The 18,335-nt window shown below is 52.1% G+C and overlaps 1 protein-coding gene across 3 annotated transcripts in view; it reads left to right on the top strand.

The window, feature by feature from the left end:
• SEPTIN11 (septin 11) overlaps positions 1 to 18,335 on the top strand; it is a 47,755-nt gene that overhangs the window by 18,558 nt on the left and 10,862 nt on the right. For all 3 annotated transcript variants that reach the window (XR_005256629.1, XM_038134154.1, XM_038134153.1), the window contains exons 2-9: positions 4,470 to 4,584; positions 6,615 to 6,810; positions 7,815 to 8,001; positions 9,685 to 9,846; positions 11,449 to 11,545; positions 12,480 to 12,648; positions 15,892 to 16,024; positions 16,456 to 16,643. Coding sequence is in view for 2 of the 3 variants with exons in the window: in XM_038134154.1 (XP_037990082.1) it covers positions 4,470 to 4,584; positions 6,615 to 6,810; positions 7,815 to 8,001; positions 9,685 to 9,846; positions 11,449 to 11,545; positions 12,480 to 12,648; positions 15,892 to 16,024; positions 16,456 to 16,643 (1,247 nt within the window). In the remaining variant the exon portion in view is untranslated. The remainder of the gene's footprint in view (positions 1 to 4,469; positions 4,585 to 6,614; positions 6,811 to 7,814; positions 8,002 to 9,684; positions 9,847 to 11,448; positions 11,546 to 12,479; positions 12,649 to 15,891; positions 16,025 to 16,455; positions 16,644 to 18,335) is intronic.

Consider the following 18,335-nt stretch of genomic DNA (forward strand, 5'->3'; position numbering starts at 1 on the left):
GCTGTCTCTGGAACAGTGATGTGGGACCCACCTTTATCTCCAGCTCCCCATCCACACACAGACTCCAGGGAGGAGGAGAACTTTCTCTTCATTCCTGCTGGCTCTGCCAAGCCGTTGTGGCTGGGGAGGAATGAGCTGACTCTCCTTGCACGTGCCTCATCAGCTGAATTGTTTTATAGAGCTTCACTGATTCCTGCCCAGCCAAACCCACTGCTTGCCACAGAGCATCCATTGCAGCGTTGCTTGACCTGTAAAACCATTGCCACCAGGAGCTATGTGTGGAGAAAATCAGATCTGAAAGAGCCTTGACAGGGTTCTGAGGCTGCAAACCCGTTCTTGTCTTTTGCAAGGCTTTTTTACCCCCTTTAAAATGAAGAGCAGTGGGATGTGAGTGCCTGACAATCAATCTCTTTATATAAAGTGATGGTAGGTAGTATTTGCTGTGCCTCTGGGGGCCTGTCTCTGCTTCGCTTACCCCTTCCCTTCCCCTGCTGCAGTTAAAACCAGCAGCTGTGATAACAGCAGCTCAAAGATGGTTGTTGATCCAAGAAATATCGACTGTGGGATGCCTTGTAGGGCTCTCTGCAGAGAGAAGTCAAGTGGTCAGCATCTTTCCCAAGAAACAAGCATTTATTTGCTCATGTCGGTGCTTAGTTTTTGTAGGGGTTAGCACATAGCTCTGGCTGTTCAGAATCACTTCCTGCTCATGCATGGTATGGGAAGAGGGAGGGAAACGATGCCTTGTAATGCAGGGTTCAGTACAGGAGACGTGACTGCCTCGAGGAACACTTTAAAATACAGACTGCTTTTGGGATGTCTTAAGCTGTCCAACAGTGTGAGAACATCCAGACACCCAAGTCTAGCAGCGCATCTGGTGCAAGCTGCCTGGTCTCTGCAGCAGTCTGTGGAGCTGCAGTTTTGCCCACGCTCATCTTGTCCGTGGATCCTGAGGCTGGGAGCGAGGAGAGGTGCTTGCCATGCAGGTACCCCTTTAGTGTGCTTGTGAGAGGTCAGTACTTGGGACACTGCCGCTTGTCTGTGGTTTCCGAGGCGTCTGTGAGTGACTCCTGAGAAGCTGTTTGAGTCCAGCAGGATGTTGAGGTGCAGTGCTGGGCAAAGGGGGGAGTTGTGCTGAGCCCTGCTCCTCTGAGGGCACGTGAGGGATGCGCTTGGGAAGAAGGCAGTGAGGCGGGGTGATGAGGTGCCTCTCCACTTGGGCTGGAGCACCTGAGCAGCGCTGCTGGCTTCCTTGGAAGAGGAATAAATCCATGCCTGTAGCATTCCCGCGGCTTGTTGGTGCACACAGGGGCTCTGGGGTGGAGCAGGAGCCCATGTCAGCCTTTGACTGCTCTTCAGCCCGGGGTGCCCAGTTCTCAGTGGGGTGACTCAGCTGGGATCAGACCCAGCCCACTGACTGTGCTCGGGAGCTTGTCCTGGCAGTTCACAGCTGGAGCGGCAGGGCCGTCTGACTTAGCATCCCCTTGTTGTTACAACACTTGTGCTCTGCCAGACTGAAGGCGTGAATCACTGGCCTGCTCTGCTGCTGATACCCTGAGCAATCAGGCTTGTTGCTCCCCAGCAGAGGCTTCCTTTGCTTCTGGGTGAAGCTGTATCCCCTCGAAGGGGTGAAAGTGGGGGCAGAGGCCCGGCTACAGTGCAAGTGCTTGTGCAGCGTGTGTGTGCATCTCTTTCCTTTAGAGAGGAGCAGCCTGCAGTTCTCCCAGAAATGTGTCAGCTTTCCAAGGGCGTCTCCATGCTGCACGGCTGTGTTTGTGTGTGGGGATAGCTAGAAATGTAGTTGCTTTGGCTCTCCTGCCTCCTCCAGAATGCGTATCTGTGGGCCTTGTGCAGAGCTGCAGCTCTTTTCTGTGTCTGCTTTGCTCAGGGACATGCGCTGCATCCTGGCAACACTGAGGGAGGTGGGTGCTGGGGTTTGTGTTTCATCTCTGCCTGTGCCTCAGATCTTTTCACCTGTGTTTTGACGTTTTGAGCAGACATCAGGCCGTTCTTGTCTCCTGTTGTGCAGCACGGCCTGTGAAAAATACTTGGCATTGCAAAGTGCAGAGATAGTTTTTGTTTATTCCATTGTTGATGTTTGCCACTTGGAGGGGAAAAAAAAAATAGGCAAGGGGAGGGGAATAGGGTCTGTAGCAAAAATAACTGACACAGATGCAAGAGATGAGTCTAACTCGTGTTCCTGCTGAGCAACTGATGATGAGGCAGTACTTGCTTTCCCAAAATATATCAGGGAAAGAGATACTGGTGCTGTGCTGAGGGATGTTCAACACCCACCACTTTGTGTGAAGCCTGTGAGTCATGGGCGCCTTGTGCTTTCTGGGATCTGCTCTGAGCTCCCTTCACTCGATCATAAACCCAAGCCCACCAGTTTTTTTGGAAGTACTAATGCTACAAATATTTAATTTAACCCGTTCGTGTAATACATCAATCCCAGGGCCTTTTCCAGGGAAATCCTTGTTGAGGATGAATGAGGTGATGGCCTTCCTGGGTGGTTTTTCTTTACTCAGCCTGAGTGAAGGAGCTGGCATCTCTTAATCACCTTAAGCTTCTGTGGTGTGGTGCTGGTGAGTAGCTCCCAGCACACAGAGGGATGGAGGTGAACAGGCTGCTAAATTGGCATTTAGCTGTGGACAAGCCTGGCTTAGATGCTGAGAGAAGGCTCAGGTGTCTAGCACAGGTGCCAGGCTTTGTGTGGCAGAAAGGATCCCTTTGCCCAGACTCCTGGCACAGACTTTTCACTTGGAGATGTCGCTTTTCTCACGGAGTTTTTGTGTTTCTTTAGGTCTGAGTTTATTTTCATCAGCACTCAGCCCAAATGTAACTCGCTTCTCCCTGCAACTGGTGGCTGGTCCATTGTGTTGAGAGGGGGGAAGTGGAGCCGCTCAGCCATTGTGCAGAGAGCGGGAAGTCCTCCTCTGCTTTTGATTCGTAACAACCAAAGAGTTGTCTATGTCTGGTCCAAAACCCACTTTGTGGAAAGAAGCCGGAGCTTGCCAGCATCTTTAAACCAGGCTGAGGCTGCCCACGACTGTAATTTATTGTGGCCTTGGGGGAGTGACTCCATGGGAAGGGTTTGGGTTTGGAGAAAGGTTCCAAATTAAGGACAACAAACTTAAGGAGAAAAATGTTGTGAAATAACAGCAGAGCTGCTCCAGGTCTACCAAGTTTGTGGTTTTTTTTTTTGTTTGCTTGTTTTACCTGGGACCTTGGCACAGCTGTGACTTGCCAGGGAAGGAGGTAACTCGGGCCGGCTTGCTTTTCCAAGCCTCGGTGGATTGCCACACAGCTGCTGTGGGAAGGATCCAAACACAATCGGGGGGTTGTATCCAACCTCCCTTCCGCAAGGTCTGTGCTGCTCCCTTGCCCTCCACAGGACAGCTTTGGGGTGTTTGATGATGTCAGCTCCAGCCCCCGAGCAGCCGAGGAGGAGAGCGGGTCACGAGGGGCGACTGGCATCTCCGGGCTGCCTGGCCTGGCTTCTTTTCCTGCTGAGGACATGCACAGGCAGCACCAGGGGCTCTGTAGGTCACGCAGGAAACGCTGGGAACAGTGCCCTGATTGCTCACCTCGTGTCACATCAGGTTATTTGTAATCCAAGGCGTGGCAGAGCAGCATGCTCGTTTTATTCCCTTCCTGTCAAAGCCTGGAAAAGCTGGAAAGGGCTTCAGCTGGCTTTAGCGGCACAGTTGCCATCTCAGCTGTGTCCTGCTGTGGCCATGCTGAAGGGGTGCAGGAAAGGGGCAAGAACATTGGCATTTCCCTTGTAGGGCTGGGAGGACAGAGCAAGTCTGAGAGCTGCTCCTTCCCTTTGGCACACTGAGCCAAGGAAAGGGGGCCACCTTGGCTCTCGGCTCGCCTACACAGGTGTGTGTCAGGAATGGCTTTTGGAGCTGCAAGCAGGGCCATCTCACCCGTGTCACTCCTCAGTGTGCTTCTTGAGAGAGCCAGCCTCACTGGGAGGTTTGGGGAGTTTCCCTTGCTGCTGGGCAAGTTCTGAAGTGGATGTTGGCTGGTTGGCTGGTTTCAGCTGCGTAGCTGTGCAGCGAACACGGAGGAGGCAGCCACAGCTGCTTTACCAACTAAACAGGAACTGGTCAGCTCACAGCTCTGACTGTGTTCCACTCTTTTCCAGGTGCCTGCCAAAATAATCTTAGGGTAATCCTGTGGGAGGCTGGGGGCCTCAGAAGCAGCATTTGGGTGTTGCAGATGGGTAAGGAATCGTGGTTTATTGGTGACAGGCACGGAGAACCAGTGTGGTGGAGCTTGGGTTGGGGACATTTTACCTCCGGAGCCCCACGGCAGAGATTGATAGAAGGAAAAGGAGAGTGCATTTGGGAAGGACGCCCAAGACACAGATCCTGTGTCCCAAAAGCCTCTGTGTCCTTAACGCAGTTCTGTCAGGACCTCTTGTGTTGCAACCCTGCTGAATGCTTTTCTCCTGGCTCTTACAGAACGATGACCTCAGGAACCTGTCGCTGTCTGGCCACGTGGGCTTCGACAGCCTCCCAGACCAGCTGGTCAACAAGTCAACGTCACAGGGCTTCTGCTTCAACATCCTGTGTGTGGGTAGGTCACCTCCTGGGCCCTCGGGGGCACAGCCCCACATTCACACCTTCTCCCTCTGCCCAGGGCAGGGCAGAGCCCCTGCAGGCTGTGCTTGTCTTCCCAGAGCAGCCCATGGTGGAATCCAGTGTTCCGCTTTCCCCTTGCTCTGCCCTGTCCCCTGAGTCAGGGCATGGCAAGTGCTAGCTGTTAAAATCTATCCCTTGGATCATCCAGCAGTTCTGCTTTCCCCAAAGGCTGCCCGCAAGGAAGCTGAGTGAACTTGGGAACTAAATGTGTTTTTAAAAGGATGCTAGCTTAAATCTGCTTTTCTCTGGGTTGGCTGTGGAGGCTGTTTCTCAACAAATTGTGTTCCTTCCCTTCCAGGATTTGCCTGTCTCCTTACATTCTTAGTTTCTCCACATGGAAACGATGCCATTTTTAGTCTCCAGATGATTTGTACTGGAGAACAAAGCATGTCACCTGTCCTCTGCTGAATTTAATCTGCCAGTTGGTTTAATAGCCTGAGTTACTTTTCCCAAATTGCTCGCAGGGTGAAATACAAGGAGGCAGCATCTTCTCTTGGCTGTGGGGAGGTAGCTGCCGTCTTGGCACTCTGTGGCTGCTCCGCAGTTGGAAATCCTTTGCTCAGGCCCAGGGAGCTGTGAGGCAAGCCAGCTTTGGCTTGTCAGTGAACCCAGAATCTGGTTGTGTGAAGGGACAAAACTGCTGGGTTTCTCTCTTAGCTTGGCAGTGCAGGCTGCGAACATCATCTTTCCATTCATTGTTCATTTTAGCCTCCAAGAGGGGAGTATTGTCCCTTCTAATTAGTTACATTAATTAGCTGGGAAAACCCCACAACCCTCTGACTGTGATTTTTATACAGCAAATTGAGCATTTCTGTGAGCTGCCTGAAAAGCAATCTAGCAAACTTGACTCCTCTCTGCAGCTTTGTGTGTGAAAGGAGGAGATAAGAGAGTAGTTGCGCTTCTGCACACTCGAGCTCCCAGCCCTCACGTGACTCTCGTAGCAGCATGAAACCATTTCAATCCAGCAGGGAGCAGCCTGATTAGCAGGCAGCTCTTTGATCAAAATGGCATAAATTAATTGCCTTTCTCTCTTGAAGTAAATATGCCTTTCTTAGCGTGACTTAATATGTCTCCATTAGCAATTTGATCCACCTCTTCTTCCCTTGTGAAATGTGCCTGTCCGCTGATTTTCACCCCATATTGAAGTTGTGCACAAACTGCTGCAGTTGGCCAAGGAACAGAAGTCTCAGCCTTGGAAAAAATTACTGTTTAAATTTTCATTTGAGAGAGGACACAATTAAATTCAGTGTTGTAATGTGAGACCTCTGATTGGGATGTGAAATGCTGCAGAGCCTATCTGGCGTAGAACATAGCAGTTCACATCAGGAGCTCCCTGAAATTCGCAGCTTCAGCCACAGGCAGTCAGTGCCATCAGTTGAGGACTTGGCTTTCCGTGTGAGTTGCCTCAGCCCACCCCTGCTCACAGCACGGATAGCGATAGCTGTTTGAGAGTGTAATTGCTAAACAAACAGTTTGGACTGAAAAATGGGATTGAGGCTAATGCTTTCATCCATGTTACTAATAGCACTGGGGATTAGGGAAACTGTAATAGTTTAAAAAGTTGGTCTTTAAGCAGTGTACCCTTTTTTTAAGAACTCTGTCTATATTTTTCTGTCTCAGATTTTTATTGTCCTAAGTTGCACAATGGGTTTCAGATGATCTTCTTGAGACAACAAAACTGCCTTAAAAAGGTGGAAACAAAATCAGGGAATCGGGTGTGGAGTTGAGACAATTTACAACTTGCTACCTTAAAGAAAGTTCCTGTGTCAGTCCCGGGGCAGTGGTCAAGATGGGGGCCGTCTCTGAAGGCATCTGTTCTCGCAGGGATTATCTTGCTTAGCGACGTGCATGTAGCCTAATTCCACTGCTACCCAAGTGGAATGGCTCCTTAACCTGGGGAACGTGCCCGAGCAAGAGGCAGGGGAGAGCAGCGGCGCTGTCCTGACGCTTGCCCTGTCTGCTCAGGCGAGACCGGCATCGGCAAGTCCACGCTGATGGACACGCTCTTCAACACCAAGTTCGAGAGCGAGCCCGCCACGCACAACGAGCCCGGCGTCAGGTTGAAAGCGCGGAGTTACGAGCTCCAGGAGAGCAACGTGCGGCTCAAGCTGACCATCGTGGACACCGTGGGGTTTGGCGATCAGATCAACAAGGACGACAGGTAATCCGAGCTCCGCCGGGACCGAGAGCCCCGTGCCGGGGCCCTCTGAGGTGGGCAGCAGGTTCTGGGGGTGTTTCCCAGTCCCAGCTGCTGCTCCTGCCTAGCCCTCTGGAGAGAAGGGCCCGCGCAGCAGGGCTTAGGGAGAGCTTTTGTTCTCCTGCTGTGTCGCGGCACGTATGGATGTGGTGGGTGTGATTTGCTCTGTCCTCCAGCTGGAGGCTTCCCGGTCCTCCTTTGCTCTGCTTTCTTTAAGGGTTTTCCCTAATATTTCTCCCAGTAAGGCCGTACTGCTTTCTTTGCACGTGTCTGATGTTTTCAATGCCTCATGGTCAGAGACAGAATTTCCATAAGCCAAGAAACCAGAGCAGCAGTCATTTTAGAAACCCTCTTTGTGATGTCCATGAAGCTGCCCTTGGTGGAGAGGGAACGCATGGAACAGTTTTCTTTCCAGAAGCACGAACAGTTAATTTGAATAAGGACGTGTTAGACTCCATGAGCTGCCTTTTCTCCGACAAAACGGTCCCACCAAAGTCCATGAATGGTGCAGTTGTCTTCTGAGCTTCACTCGCAGCCTCCAGTTCCTGAAAAGTCCCTCTTATCTTGTGACTCTCCCTTGCTGTTTTTTAAGATGATGAGATTTTGGACAAGCTAGGGGGTAGGTCACCATTTCATGTTTAAATTTTTTTATGTTAGATGATTTTCAGTGAGATTGACAGAGCAGCAGCTCAGGCTTTCATTGGAGAGACTGCCAACGGCCTTGTTCTTGGGGGTAGCAGTCTTGTGTGGTTTCCGTGCACCTGAAATCGAGGGCTGTCATGTCTGTTGTGCTTTGCCTGTGCACCAAGTGGAAAGCCGCCCTTGTGAAGGAGGGGACTCTGGGTTGGTGGGGAGCGTCCTAAAAGCAGCGCTTGTCCTGTGCCGTAGAGAGCTCCTGAGTGTCCTTCAGTGGCCCGTGTGGTCCCAGCAGCCAATTCCCTGGTCTTCTCTGTGCCTTCTCCCCCCAGCTACAAGCCCATAGTGGAATACATCGACGCACAGTTCGAAGCCTACCTGCAGGAAGAGCTGAAGATCAAGCGGTCCCTGTTCAACTACCACGACACGCGGATCCACGCCTGCCTCTACTTCATCGCTCCCACCGGCCACTCGCTCAAGTCCCTGGACTTGGTCACCATGAAGAAGCTCGACAGTAAGGTACTGCCTGCCTGGGTCACCACGGCCCTGTAGTGCTCGCGTTCTCTTGCCATCTGCTCAGGAAAATCCTGTCTGGGTTTGGTAGTGGAGAGCTGCGGACAAAAAGTGTGACAGGTGTACCTGGGGCAAGCTGCTACAGTGGGTCATTATTCTGCTTCACATGCTGCAGAGATTGACGGAGAGTTTGGACTCCTGCTGTTTTCCAGCTCTACCTTGGGTGGGGAGCTTGGCCACGTGCTCCCCAGCTAAACTTTCAAGGCAATAAAGACATTTGTGATTGTCTTTCTAATCAGTAAAAAACAAATGGAGGTGCTGTGTCTGCTTGCTCCGACTGCAGAGACAGTCTTAGACAAAACCAGTCATTAGATCTGCTATGGCAAATGTAGTGGTGTTTAGCTGTAATGTCATAAACAACAATCTGAATAAATAGTTTACTTGGCATCTGCTTTTCCAGGTACCCTCGTGGGCTTGGTATAAACCGTGGGTCAAAGCAGATGTGCCTCTTCTGGGAAAAACAACTGAGGTGCAAATGTAGAGCCTGAGTAGCTAAACTGAGCCTTCTCTGTGCTCCTTGCCATCATGATTAAGCAATTTAAATCAGTCCACTGTGCACCTTTTGGCTAATTGGCTCCTGATTTTGCAGGACGTCAATGATGACAGTGGCTCTTTGTTTCCTAGAGAGGCCAATCGATTTGGTTTATGTGGTGATGGAGAGAGTTCCTTGCCTTCTTCAACTGAAAATAAGGTTATGGAGATGTATCCCAAGTGAGCTAATTGACATTCCTGTTCCGTCTTTTAGCCAAGAGGGATTTAATAGCTCCAAACAGAATTAAGTGATGTCATAGAAGAGGATTTTCAAGTACTGTAGCTAAAATCCCTCCATATAGGTCGATATTACTGTTATCCTCTGTACAGTTTCTGTCTGCTGTTGCAGGGAAAAGCAAACCTGCGAGATCAAAAGCAAAAACTGTCCCTCTGAAGGGAGGAGACAGGGAAAGAAGGCAGGATCTTTATCCTTGCCAACAGCCTGTCTAGAAAAGAGAGTAACTCATCTTTCATCTCGGAGCTGTGCAGGGAGGAGTGAGCCCCGGTCCTGCAGTGCAGCGGTGTCCGGGGCACATGAGGGCACACAGGTGGGGGAAGCGTGCCTGTGTTATGGCCAGCCCCTGTCCTGTGTGTCCCTGGGCTGGATAGGCACCATCTGCTTCCACCTCCCGTGGGGTGACAGCAGCTCTGCTGCCCCTCCGGTGTCCCTGGTGGCACTCCCCAAGCCGGGGTCTGTGACAGGCTGTAGTCTGAGCGTGGCTCCCGCAGAAATCCAGCCAGCTGCAATAGCAGGGGATGTGCAGAGATGGTCATTTCCTTTCTCATTTTTTTTTTGGAGCAGCTCATAATAATCTATGACGACATTTCCTGTCCAGCCAATTTGGATGAGGAGGGGAGTACGACAGGACAGGAAATAGCATGTTGCCAAATTGGATTTGACTTCTTTCTAAGGCCGTCGCTGCTGCCTGGAAATCCTGCCTGAGGTGGTGCTGCTGGCAGCAGCAGCCCCAGGCAGTTCATCTGCTGGGGGTGCCGGCTGGTGGCACTTGAGGGCCGTCACTGCGCGTCCTGCTCTGTCCTCTCCCAGAGACACAAGCTGTGCAGTCCTGTATGCACAAGTGCTGTCCTGTCTTGCAGGTGAACATCATCCCCATCATTGCCAAGGCTGACACCATCGCCAAGAACGAGTTGCACAAGTTCAAGAGCAAAATCATGAGCGAGCTGGTCAGCAACGGCGTCCAGATCTACCAGTTCCCCACCGATGAGGAGACGGTGGCCGAGATCAATGCCACCATGAGTGTATGTTACCTGGGGGGGGTGCCTGCCCTTGCCTTGCCTGGGCCTGTCCTTGATGGCCGTGCTGCGTCTTGCTTGGCTTTAAAACTGCATTTTAAGCACGGACATCAGCCTGCCCAGAAGGCTTTTGGGGGCAGGCGATACCTGCTCTGATACATTTCCTCGTGTGACAAACGCTTCTCCCCCGTTGCAGTTCTCACATCCTTCCCCTGTTGCAGTATTCCCGTCTGAGGAAAGGAAGAGGATGGGAGGCAGGGCCCCAGTGTGGTCAGGGCAGAGAGCTGAGGTTTGGCTTTCCTGTCCCAAACGACCACTCGCTGCTTCGTGGGGGTGATTCATTCGCTGCCGCCTTTGTTTCGGTTTCCGCTGGGAGCGGGGCACCGGCGCTGCTGTTCCAGCGCTCCGCAGCCCATCAGCGGCTCTGCTCTGGCTGTCGCCTCCTCCCCTGCCTCCAGACATGTAGTGGGAGTTGAGGGCACTCAGGGCTACACTGGACCTAACACTGTAGTGGGGGTTACCAAGGGAAGCAGCTCTTGGCTGCGGGCCTGGCGGGAAGAATCTGATCTCAGGGGTGCTGGCAGTGAGGTGTTGATTGACCCCAAGAGGTTGTGCCAGTCCTAAAGCAAGTGCACTCAGATTGAGCTATTTCCTTGCTACTTTGAAGGCTGTTGTGATTTTTGCTGCTCAAGGGCTTGTAGATGGGCAATTATCTCATCCAGCTGAATGTCAGACTCTCTCCAAAGCTCCCTATTGCCTCTCGTGCCGTTTTGAGCAGGGAGAAGCTGGCCATGTGGCTCTACCAGAACGCGTTGTGTGCAGTGCTCTGCCTTCCTGAGGTGCAGCCTGGCTGCTGGGGAACCCCTTTGCCAGATAATCCTGTGTCCTCTGCCCTGACGTCTTCCCCTCCCACCCAGCCTGTGACCACAGCTTGGCTGACACAGCTCCCGCTCCCAGAGCTTGCACCCAGCCCCTTTGGATGCTGTTAAGGCAGGGAGAGTTCCGCTGGGCTGGGCTGGCAGCTGAGGCGAGCTCCCTCCTGGCAGCAGCCACCCTTCTGGGAGCAGATCCCAGATTGTCGCCACCACACCCACGGAGAGACCTGGACGGAGCAGAGCTCCGTGACTCAGACATGTCAGCCCAGGGCTGGGTCAGCTCCGCTCTTCCCCTTGCTCACAGCTTTGCCCTGTGTAAGAGGAAGCGTTAGCAGTTCTTTGTGGTAGCAAAATCCCCCTGAATTTTGCCTTCCTCGAGAGGATGTAGTGTGTTTTCTTCTTTATTGTTTCGCGTTTCTTTTTTCTCGGTGTTCAAATTCAGTTCCAGTTTGTAAGGCTTGTTCTGTGCTTAACACAGCAGTGCTTGGTAATGGAATGGAAAATAATGTACATATCTTGTGTTTTTAGGACTTCAGAATTTTGGGCTTTAAGTCCGATCAGGTTTCTCATCCAGATTGTCCTGTTGCTCTTCCTGAAACACGAGACGAATTGCAAAGGCGTTTAAACAACTTAAATTTAGCAGAGCTGCCCCAGTAAACAGCTTTCTTGAGAAACAATCTCTGGCAAGGCAGCAAAGGAAATCCCCAGCCTCATTGTCCCTTTCCTTTTGTAGGTCCACCTTCCTTTTGCCGTGGTTGGCAGCACTGAGGAAGTGAAGATTGGCAACAAGATGGCGAAAGCCAGGCAGTACCCCTGGGGTGTCGTGCAGGGTACGTTACCAAGGGCACAAGCCAGGCCTTCTCACCCTGTCCCCTTCTGGTCCAAGAATAACCGGCTCTGTTAGTTCCATCTCTGCATGGCCCTTGGCAAAATCTGGCTTGAGAGAGCGCAGCTTAGGTCTGAGCGTGGGCATCTGGACATGGAGCCAAAAGCTCCTTCCTGCAGGAGGGCAGAGTTTGGCCAGGACACTGTTTGCAGCCCAGGCTTTACTGAAGCTGCCAGAAATCCAGAGCTGATCCTTGCTTTCCAGCCGGCGCTGAGAAGTACAGGATTGAGATGGTCTTCTTGTGGCTTCAGTATTGATCCCATTGGAGAATGGCCCTGGAAGCTGCAGGGGAGCATTCACAGTGCAATTCTGTAAAACTCTCTGGCTTCTCAGTAAAATACCAGCTGACCCTGAGGCAGCTTAAGAGACTTCAGCTGTGTTCACCAGAGAAGGATGCTGGGAAAAACAGTTAGGAAAGAAGCTGATGTGTTTGGGAGGTCTTGGACTGTATCCTTCTGGGTTCTTGCTGTTCCCAGAAAACTAGGACCAGATAGCTGGAGGTTCAGTTTAGGCTTTGCCTGTGTGAGCCCCTGTGAGTGCTAGGGTTTTGAGTGGGTTTGGGTGGGAAGTGAAATCCTGTGAGCAAACGGATCATCGCCTTGCTGGTGCCAGAATGGATGGGGAGGTGGGAGCCCTGTGGCAGATGGGCAACACGCAGATCTTGCAAATCCAGTGCAGGCCTTGCACTCAGGCCCGTGCTGGCGTGGGATGGCTCCAGCCCCAGTTCAGCAAGGTGTTTTGCTGCGGACTGACTGGGAGTTGTGCTCCTGTGCCTCGAGAGCTCTGAGGTTTGCTACACTGGGGCCCAGATCCAGGGAAGGGGGGAGCCCAGCTCCCAGGTTTCACGTTCTCTCTGTGGATGTTGTGTCTTTTTGCAGTTGAGAATGAAAACCACTGCGACTTTGTGAAGCTGCGGGAGATGCTGATCCGAGTGAACATGGAGGACTTGCGGGAGCAGACGCACACCCGGCACTACGAGCTGTACAGGCGCTGCAAGCTGGAAGAGATGGGCTTCAAGGACACGGATCCGGACAGCAAACCCTTCAGGTAGGGACGTGCAACCCTGGCGCTGCTGTGCTCTGCAGCCTGCTTGCCCTGCTGCTGCTCAGGGCCGCCTGACATTCCGGGCGGGAGCCGTGCAGCCGTGTCTGTGTGACAGCAAGGTGGCCCACGCGCTGGGGACGTGCTGGGGTAAATGATCTTTTGACCCTCCTGGAGCTCTTCACAGCTGGTCCAAGGTGAGCTGTGAACGGAGTGCCACGGTCTCATGCCTGAGGTTTGGCTGATTACTGAATGCATAGTTCATTCTGTCAGACAGCTTTATTGGTCTGCAGCCCAAGCCATTAGCCAGGGACAGCAGCTGTGTGGGAATTTGGGAGGGGGTGTTTGTTTTCTCCCTTCATTTCCTGTTTCCCATTCCTCCCCAGCTTTTCCCCGGTAATCGCACCCCCTGCCTCACGGCGTTCCACGTTCCTCTCTGCCTCGTGGGGAAGGCAGTCGGAATTCCAGTGCACCGGTGGGGGTTTGCCCCTGTGACACGCGTGTGTCAGAGATTGGTGTTGGTTTGGGGTCTTGTTGCTGCCTCGCCGAGTTGATGCAGCTGCGCTTCTTCTGCAGCAGAAACTTGGCTGGGATCAGTCAAGCCCAGTTCTGTTACTAAGCCCAAGTGTGAAGCTTTATTGGATTTCCTTTCTGGAGAGCAATGGCTTAAGATGGGCTCAGCCCTTCCTTTGGAGGAATCTGAGGAATTTCCATTGCTTCCTGTACACGAGGCCTCTTTTGACCAAGCTATAAGTAGAAAGGAAATGAAAATGTACAGAATTTCTCCATCTGGTACGTGCTAGTTCAGAGCAGCTCACTCTGGGTGCCTTTTCCCTCCAATAAACAAACAAAACCTATGATCCCAAGCTGTTTGGCTGAGGCTGATGTATATCTGAAACGAGGGAGACGGGCTCTCTGAGCTCAGGGATCAAAAGGATGATTTTCCCTGCATCTTGGCCCCGGGAGCCACAGGAACTGCTGCCCTTCAGCCAGCTTGCATCAGCCAGGAGCAGGGAGCCTTTGGCAAATCTCAGGGGAAGCAGGGCAGGAGGTCCCAGCAAACCATTGGTGCCATGTAGGAGCTTCTATGAGGTGTGGAAAAGGGGCACCGGTGCTGTCTGAGACCCCCCACCTTGCTTGGCCAGGCTGCAAGAGGTCGGGAGGGAGCACCAGGATCCCAACAGGCATCAGCTCCATGGAATGGTGTCTCTCTGCACAGAGACCCTTCTGCTGTCCTCTGTCTGTTGTGGGCTGGGTTCCATGCTGCTCTGGTTGAGCTTTCAAAATACTCCTTTTCCAAATAATATTATTTGCCAGGGCATCCTTCAGTGTGTGGGGGCGTGTTGGGAAATCAAGTTACTCTTGTAGTTTAGGTTCATATGTTTGTGTACTTAAAAGCCAATTCCCTTGTCATCTTTGCCTGTGAGAAGCTGCAGGGATCCCAGTTGGTTTGGACTGTTATTCCTTAGGGCTGTAGTTGTGTTTTTCACATGCAGCCTGGGAGTTGCCAGGCCAGTTTCTCTGAGAACTTGGCTCCTCTGGATGTCAGAGTCACTGCAGCAGAGAATGAAGCTTAAAACCTGGGACAATTTAACAGGAAGCCCCTGCCCCCCTCACTCCTGCCAGGCTTTTCCTGCTTGCCCATCGCCCAGCACAGTGTTTTTGGAAGTGAGCTTTGGAAGTAGGGATTTGCAGTCCAGGATCCCCCGAGCTGCGTGCAGAGCTTTCCGTTTCACTCCGTGAGGCTCTGCTGCTCCCTAGGACAGCGTGGCACTAATTGCAGATTCAGTTAGTGCTCACTGAGCAGCAAAGGCTCACCTGCCCTCGGGCTTTGCCACATCCTTCACAAGGGCTTGGGAAGTGAAGTTTCGGTGTCCGCAGTCAGAGCGTTAAATCCAGCACTGAATTTTAGGGAGGTGTTGTTTTGAGTCTCCTGAATGCTGTGAGAGGTCTGGTTCTGCGTGTAGCTAGAAATCCAAAGATAGCTCTTGCCCTGCTCTCCCACAAAAGGATTTTTGTCGTTTTTAGCATCAGTATTTTTGCTTCCATGTGTAGGAAGCTGGTGTGGTCATGTGGAATGGTGTGATTTCTCTGGGGCGGCCAGTGCTGTGCCAGAACAGCTCCGGGCATCCTGTCTGAAGGGTATTTTAGGAAGCAACTCAAGTGCCTATTAATTAGCAGAGTTAATTACAAGGCTGGGGATAATCTGACAAGTTGTGTTCCCCAGCTCAATATTGCATCCCCTAAAAAAACCCCGACCAATAAAAAAGGCATGAAACCCCCCAACACTGCCTGGAAAAGTACCAGCTTAACTTTACTAGGATTAAAATGTTCCACTGGCCCAACAGTTCATGTGTTCCTTAGGCACACGGATGCAGCGTGTCTGTGTGACTTCAGTGGAGTTTTGATTTAAAAACTGCTTTTTCAGAAAAGCCTCTTGGGGGAAATAGTTATCATTCCCACACTATCATTATGGCTGGGCTATCCAAATCCATTTAAGGAATTAAACAAAAGAGGAATTTGGCATCCAGAGTTGCTAAGAGGCTTTAAAAATCTCAGAGGTACATGGACAACATCTTGTATGTCCCGAATCTTTGCTGCCTATCTCAGTGCTGGGGAAATGAAGGAATGCCAAGGAGTGGAGGGGGGAATGAAGCAATCCAGTAATGTGGTTATTTGGAGCGGGAAGGCTGCTGTTGGTTTGCAAAGGCCAAAGGAGAAAGGGAGGCCTCCCAGGATGGCTTTATGTAAATCAAGCCCCCGATGTGACTCTGTTAGCAATGAGTAGCGAAAATGAGTTCTGCTCTGTGTCGGTGTCGTGCCTAATGAGCTACACGGGGGCAGATTTCTCTGGGGTCTGCTCCACAAAGCTCGCATTTGGAACGCAGAGACCTGGCACAAGCAGAGGGAGAAAGGGAGGCGGTGTGGCTCCGAGGGATCAGCAGCCCCGCGGGCATCGGGGATTGCTGCAGGCGCTTGTGTAGAGGCTGCTTCTCTTGCAGGACAGCCCCCCTGCCTGCGGCGTGATGCACGGGACGCTGGGCAGGGAGCGCGGCTCTTCCTTTCCATCTGCCTCCCGCTGCTGCCACCTAGCAAGCTGGGATGGCTCTGGCGGAGGTGATGTTGCCTCTGCTGCAGCTCTGACCGTGGTTTGTGACAGGACAACCTAAGCGCTGCTATCTCCGAAGGCTGCGGGCTCCCGGCTGTGCAGAAACGCTGCTCTGACTGGGTTTTGTGTGCTTTCAACAGCCTCCAAGAGACGTATGAAGCCAAGAGGAACGAATTCCTGGGCGAACTCCAGAAGAAGGAGGACGAAATGAGGCAGATGTTTGTCATGCGAGTGAAGGAGAAGGAGGCAGAGTTGAAGGAAGCAGAGAAGGATGTGAGTATATTGTAACTCAGAGGGCAGGGCTGTTAGAGAACGTGTCCTGCTGGGGCAGGAAGCTGCTCCTCAGGCCTCGTGCTGCTGCGGAGGTGCAGACCAGAGTACAGCCCTCACTGCCCGCGTTCCCTTGCTCTGCATGAACCTGATAGAGCCCACAAAGCGCTGAGGGGTGGGATATGGGGGTGTGCAAGTGTCCAGAGGCCTGCTGGGCTCCCGCAGCTATGGGAGTTCCTGCTCTCTTGAGTGCCAGTGAGTGTTACCTGCAGGGCTTTTCTCACCGAGTCAGGCGGGCTGGGGACGGGCTGATGGCATGCAGGCAGTGCAGGGAGGCCTCGGTGCCAGCAGGAACACCTGGGGCACCATTGCCAGGAAATCAGGGTGGAACATCGCTTCCTCTCTTCCGGTTCTCACTGTCTCTGTCCCGGCAGCTTCACGAAAAGTTTGACCATCTAAAGAGGACTCACCAAGAAGAGAAGAAAAAGGTGGAAGACAAAAAGAAGGAACTTGAGGAAGAGCTCAACAACTTTCAAAAGAAGAAGGCGGCAGCTCAGCTATTACAGTCACAGGCTCAGCAGGCAGGTTCTCAACAAACCAAGAAAGACAAGGACAAGAAAAAGTAAGCGGATGTCACCCACACCCTTTGTAGGGTTTGTTACAAGTTTTGGGAGATTTGGTTTTTTTTTTCTTTCTTGCTGCATGTCTGTATTTGCTTTTCCCCATTACCAGACTGGAAACAGGCTTTTTCTCAGCCTGATCAAATAAAATATTTTTTTTTTCTAAAGGGTGGGCCAGGGACATGATCTTAATTTTTCTCTAGAAGAGTATCTTCAAATTTTATCTTCAAGTCTGACTGGTGTGGGAGAGCAGTTGGATGGTGGAGTTCTGATTTGTGATCTGTCCAGCATCCTCTGGAACTATGGGGTGTTCTGGGCTCAGATTTATCTGCCTGAGCCAGAAGTATGAAGGGAGTTGCTGCTCATCCTTTCTTTCACCGGTAGTCTCCAGTTTCCATTCCTCAAGGTTATAGTTGTAAGTAGAAGTAAAGTAGAAACCAAAACCACCATGTTATTTTTACATGGGGAATGCTAGTGCCAAAAGTGATGACTTGGAAGCTTGCTGTAAAGACAAGACGCTTTGGTTTTGTATTTTTTTAGAAAAACAAACTACTACGGTACAGTAATTGCAGTTAAATGGCATTTGTGGTTGTATCAAGGTGACACAATAAGCTAAGAAACCCTGACCTTTTAGTCAAGATCATGGCACTGTTTTTTACTATTTTATATTTGTGTCCTAGCAGTGTGATCCTTTGCCCTCCACTGGCTTTTTCCATTCCTAGGAAGAGGGTGCTCGTGCGAGTCCCTAGTGAGTCACCTGTGCTAAGGGTGCTTAGTTGGTACCTGCCATTGGGAAGGCTGGGGATGCAGCAAATCTCACTGGAAAACGCTTGGTTAACCCACACACAAAAATGACAGTTCCATGCTGCTTTCACTGCCCGGGAGAGAAGGGAGCGTTCCTTAGGGTAACGCGGGCGGAGTCGCCCCTGGAAGAGCCGAGTGCCAGCAGGGCTGTGCCTCACACGCTTGTGTCTCCCGTGCCAGCGTGGGAGCTGCAGCCTGGCCTGAGCTGTGTGGCAGCAGCTGTGCAGCAGATGCCTTGGGGTTTTACAGCTTTCACCCTCGCTGCGTGGCCCCTGCTGCTGGTTCCGTGCCCGGCGTCGGTCGCTGCTGCCCGGGGCGGGTGGGGAGGGCCTGGGGCTGGTTCCTCAGCTGCTGTAAATTGATGTAGCTCCTATGGAGCCGTGCTGCTCGCTGCTGCCTGAGGACGTGGCCCTGGGCCCCGCTGGGATCGGTGGAGCACTGCATGCACAAGCTCTGCTCGGGGAGGAATCCTTACAGAGCAGAGCCAGGGGTGTCGGGCTGAGCACTGGAACCAGCAGCTGAGGCCCAGGCATGCTGAAACCCCCTGCTGCAGATAGCTGGGACACTCATCTTCTCTCAGCTGACACCTCAGACCATGGTGATGCATTCCCTAAAAAGAACAGGAAGTTAGACCCTTTTCTCAAGAGTTGGTAGCCTGGTATTTTTAAGAACTGTGCAGTCAGATTTTTTTGTCTCTTAGCTGTAGGACCAGTGCAGTACAGAATGGCCTGGGGAGTTCTGTCCCTTGGGGTGGTCAGTGTGAGCTCCTGTTTGGTTCCAGCCTCCTGGGTGAGACAGGGCTGTTCCCGGGGACCGTGACAAACGCAGGTTCTGCTTTGCTGCTGCCTTCACAGAAATCCAGCCTCGAGGAACATGCCCGTGTTTTAGCG

Source organism: Motacilla alba, chromosome 4 (assembly GCF_015832195.1).
Source record: "Motacilla alba alba isolate MOTALB_02 chromosome 4, Motacilla_alba_V1.0_pri, whole genome shotgun sequence".
Lineage (NCBI taxonomy): Eukaryota > Metazoa > Chordata > Aves > Passeriformes > Motacillidae > Motacilla > Motacilla alba.